This window comes from Gambusia affinis, linkage group LG07 (genome assembly GCF_019740435.1).
Source record: "Gambusia affinis linkage group LG07, SWU_Gaff_1.0, whole genome shotgun sequence".
In the NCBI taxonomy this organism is placed as follows: Eukaryota; Metazoa; Chordata; class Actinopteri; order Cyprinodontiformes; family Poeciliidae; genus Gambusia; species Gambusia affinis.
The window spans coordinates 14,037,095-14,041,968 of NC_057874.1; the positions used below are offsets into that span (position 1 = coordinate 14,037,095).

The 4,874-nt window shown below is 39.0% G+C and overlaps 1 protein-coding gene across 1 annotated transcript; it reads left to right on the top strand.

Annotated features, from left to right (window-relative positions):
* Positions 1-2,121: 2,121 nt before the first annotated feature.
* Positions 2,122-4,593, top strand: il10 (interleukin 10). The gene is made up of 5 exons (XM_044121701.1): positions 2,122-2,602; positions 2,730-2,789; positions 3,304-3,465; positions 3,981-4,043; positions 4,151-4,593. The coding sequence occupies exons 1-5, from the start codon at positions 2,444-2,446 to the stop codon at positions 4,250-4,252; spliced, it is 546 nt and encodes a 181-aa protein (XP_043977636.1). The 5' UTR covers positions 2,122-2,443; the 3' UTR covers positions 4,253-4,593.
* The last annotated feature ends 281 nt before the right edge of the window (positions 4,594-4,874 follow it).

Sequence of the window (4,874 nt, forward strand, 5' to 3'; positions counted from 1 at the left end):
TGAATCTAAATCTGCTGAAGCTATTGTTTTCCACATTTAATTTGACTTTTATCAGCGTCGATTTTCCATCGATAAAAGGATTTACTGCAGACACAACATGAAACTGAACAGTTTCTGTTTTGGCTGCTGTCTCCCACAGAAAGGCTTCATGAAAACAGAGGCAGTATTTGGATGCCTTTGTGATTAATAACATTTCTTAAAAATTTAGGTACAAATAAATACTATTTGGATATTATTTCACTAAGAACGAAATGGGTTTTTTTATCAAAAAAATATAAAGACTCCAAGCACGTATGTACTCATGGAAGTTATTGTGTACAATGTCTTTCATAAGGCCATATATATTTTTTACTTTTTCACAATTTCTCACATTACCATAAAAAATTCATAAAATAATTTGACAAAAAGTTTTTGCTGCATCTGAACCTACTTGTATTGAATAAGTAATTTGTAACAAAAATCTCTCAATCAATTTAGGCCTGGACTTTGACTGTGTAACCGGGTTGAATTTCTCTTTTGGCATAATTACCCAAAATGTCTTTTATTTTTGGTTATTTGTACTGTTCTCTACTGAAGCACCTTTAAAAACTCTGTCGTTGTTTTAACCGTGTAACTTCAAGATTGGGAGACCCTCCTCTTTACTTCTTCTTCTATGGTATTGTTGTTAAATTGTTTGTGCCCCTTAGACCGTCCCCTTTTGACAGGTTATCCTGTGGGAGATTCATTAAGTTAATTTTTGTTATCACCATTATAATATATGAATCCAATCTGTGACGTAAATATTTAAGTGAACCTATGATTGCAAAATAGCAGGAATTAACTTTAGTCTTGTTATCTACTTTTGTTTTGTGTAAGAGTTGGAGCAGGCGGCCTATGACGCAGTTTGTTGTTCTCGTCAGAACTAAACTTAGAAACCAATGATTCCAAAGAAATCTTGTGTCAGCCGAAATTAAATAAAACCTGCACAACGCAGAAAGGATGCGGTTACGACTTGACCATTCCAATACATGCACATGCTTTGGTCCAAAGTATTCCTTGATGGCCCTCCTGGATCTTTTTGGTTGTTTTGACCCTCTGTCCCAGTCTCACAGTTCCAATAGGCGTCTTCATGTGAATATCTTCTCACTTTTGACCCACAATTTTACAATACTAAGAGAGAAGACGATTATGTTCTTTCACTGTTCAGTAGAAATCGAAGAACATGCTCATTTTTCTTCCAATGTGCGTATACATTATAAATGTATTTGTTCTCTTTTATTTTCATGTCTGTCTTTACTACGGGCTGCTCTGACATGCATCACTTTCTGCAGCCACCAAAAGTTCAGGGTGTAACTAAAACTTTAAAAACCACAATTCACGGTTAACCCTAACAAATCATACTTAAATGCATCTGCAGATTGTGAGGTCCTTCATGCAAAGTTCATATTGGGGGATGGTTTACCACTACAGTCGAATGGTAAAATTCTTGAAAAACCATGGGTTGCCTAATGCGTAGACTCAAGCTAATCACGAGCCGGGCAGACCGACACGTGACAGCCGAGGATAAGTGGACATTCCAAAAAGTACTGAGGGGAAAACACCCCATACAGTGTCTTCTTCTGGTAGCACCCGGTTACTTCTCTGTGGTTTATCAGTCTAGATAAACCTCGACAGTGGAATTACAAAAACAGAAAACAGAGAGCTGGCATCTTCACTCTCCCCCACCCTCTGTCAGTTTTCTTACGTGTATCTGACACACAGAGAGAATCCACAGCGTCATCGTACTCATACCACGACTCGATATTATTTCCATATTGGGGGGTTCAGTTTCATTTGGCACTGAGAAGAAAACGCTCAGAAATAATTAACTGTAATCTACTGCATTCAAGCCATTCAAAAAGCTGTAATATTAGTTCTTGTAAACAGTTTTTTCTGCACCAATAAGTGTAATAATAATAATAATAATAATAATAATAATAATAATAATAATAATAATAATAACAGTAATAATAGGCCATTTTAAAATAAAATTGGGTCATTATCTCAGCTTATGAAGAGATTACCAATACTACCACAATAAGTAATAATACTAATAATAATAATAGTAATAATAATAATACAATGGGTTTCTTGGATATTTTTTATGTAACAAGATATTATGTCATATCAAATCCCTGCGGTTAGAGGGTTTTCCTTGAGTTTAGTTCAAGGGAGGAGTCATCACTGTAAAGAAGAAGAAGAAAAGAAATCCCCTATATAGCATTAACCCTTCCAGTAAGTCTCCTCCCTGTTTGCCTATATAATGACACCAGAAATGAACCCCAAATCATGCACTTCTCAGCTCTAAAGAAACATCCTCCAAAGGAGCATTTTTTTGTCCACTCGGAAATCCACTGAGCCGGCCGTGAGTTCACTTCCCCGAGGGTCCACTTTCCTGCAGCGTTTCTCCGTCTTGTCCAGCAACATGAGTCCTCAGCTCCTGTCCGTCTTGGTCCTGCTGTCTTCCGTCTTCTCTGCATGCTGCACTCCACTGTGCCACGACCAGTGCTGCCGCTTCGTGGAGGAGTTCCCCGTCAGGGTGCAGAGGCTCAGGGAGGACTACAGGAGGATCAGAGGTTTCTATGTGAGTACAGAGCATTTCCGTGCACTGCAGCATCATTGGTGCGCTGGAGATCGACGCGTGATGCTGCGCTTTAGTCGCCTCTGCAGGTGCAAACGCTTTTCGACTCAACACGTTTTTGTTTCCCCAGGAATCAAACGATGACTTGGACAAGGCACTGTTGGACCAGAGCGTCGAGGACGCCTTTAAGGTGAGCGTGTACTCAAACGAAAAGGATTAATGACATTTTTAAAGAGGAAATACACCAGAGCGCACAAAAACGCAGCTGCTAATGGCAAGCCATTAGGGCCAAATTTGACAACTACTTTTAACCTGTCGGGTCAGAAAGCTTTTAACCGCTTGAGCGGTTATTTTTTTTATGTTACACAGCACCATAATCGATGCTTGTTTATGGCCAAGTAGACTGTTTATTTTTCCTGCTAGTCATGAAAAGGCATCAGTTGCACTTCAAGACCAGAAAGCAGCATTTATTTTGTCACTCATTAGTGTAAAGTTGATATTAACTTTCTCTATGGCATCCTAGCTATGTAATGATCTATTTCTATATTGTTTCTGTACAGAAACAATATATTTCTATATTCTATATTGTCTATATTGTTTTCTTTACCAGATGGGTTATAAAGTATGTTTGGCACAAGAGGCTTTCCATATATTACACTTGCCATCCAATAACCAGACTGGTTCTGTTTTGTTTCCCTCTGCAGAGCCAGTTTGCCTGTGAAGCCATAAACAGCATCCTAGAGTTTTACCTGAGTACGGTTCTGCCGACTGCGGTGGCCAGCGTGACCACAGACACCAGTCTGAAAACTCATGTGGAGTCCATACAGCAGATTTTCGATGAGCTGAAGAGGGACGTCCACAGATGTGTAAGTAGCTCAAACACGTGTTGTACTCTTACAACGGCTGCAGAGCGTTGGACTGTAAAATGCAAATTATTCTGCGGTTGGGGGGGGGGTGGAGAGTTTTCCACAATAAGCCATGCCCCCGCTTTAAAATTCTGAAGCTCGTCTGTGGTCGATATGTGTCATGTTTACATTACAAAAATTGCCCTATAATGGCAGGTTTGTTGTTGTAACTTTTTGGAATGTAACTATTTATGTCAGACCGTTAAAAACCACATTTAATAATTTTTCCACGCACTTTGTGGCTGTGAGAGCGGAAGAGGTCTGCCATGGCTCATAGGATTTGTCCACGATCTTAGCGATTAGTCAGTGATTGCAGAAGTACACAGAGTACTTATACTCTGTGTAAGTACACTAAAAAGTGTTTCTCCTTTTTTGCTTTCTTGCTGTGGATAGTTGCTGCTTATGAAACATTTCTCAATGTTGCGTAGGACAGGCATCCAACTCAAGTTCTAACGTCTTTTCTGTCTTGTTTTCAGAGAAAAGTCTTCCAATGCAAGAAGCCATTTGACATCAGAAGCCTGAATTCAACATATACTGAGGTGAGTGTTTGGATAGTGCTTACACTATTGCATATTGTGACAGACCTAAAGTTGCCTTATGCGTTGGTTGTTCAAGTGTGATAATGAAGGTGTGTATTTGCTTGCAGATGGAGAGTAAAGGTGTGTTTAAGGCCATGGGGGAGCTGGATCTGTTGTTCAACTACATTGAGACGTACCTGGCATCTCAACGGAAGAGAAACGCTCAGTGAAGACCAGCTGACTTTAACGAAGATTATCATAACTGTGCGTGTTTTGGGAAAAGAAATGGACAGTCTTTGAGTTTGAGACTAACATGGATCAACTTGATCATGTCCAGAACTATGAATGTAACTATAAACCTGCTGAAGTTCTGTCTGTTCTTCACAGACGGTTGTTTTCCTGTTTGTCCCAAGGACAAGTTTGTGTTCAAGAACCATGTTCTGTCGTGCTCAAAGATAGAATAACTATATTTTCAGTACAAAGACTATTTATTGCTCTTTGTGATAAATACAAAAACATGTAATTTTATATTTATTTTTATATTTATTGCACTTTCTACTTTTTTATAGAAATAAAGACTGTTTAAAAAAAAAAAGTTCCTCCGTTGACGTTATTTACCAGGCTGATAAAACTGTTGTCATGTGACTGCATGTTGGAATGAGTAACGAGGAAATAACATTTTCACATCCTGCAGATTAAATACATGCAGAACTAATGTGTAAACTGAACATGCTGATCCTCTAACCTCAAACATGACCCATATACATCACTTACCAGCAGCAGACCGAGCTTGTGTGTCAATTTACCGTAACTGTAACTAGCCAGCCTCACCCTCATGGCATACGCACACTT

Excerpts from the sequence above, each read along its gene's own strand:
- il10 (XM_044121701.1), top strand. The coding sequence starts at position 2,444 with ATGAGTCCTCAGCTCCTGTCCGTCTTGGTCCTGCTGTCTTCCGTCTTC. Across the intron at positions 2,603-2,729 it reads GGAGGATCAGAGGTTTCTAT|GAATCAAACGATGACTTGGA; the intron begins GTGAGTACAGAG and ends TTGTTTCCCCAG. Across the intron at positions 4,044-4,150 it reads TGAATTCAACATATACTGAG|ATGGAGAGTAAAGGTGTGTT; the intron begins GTGAGTGTTTGG and ends ATTTGCTTGCAG.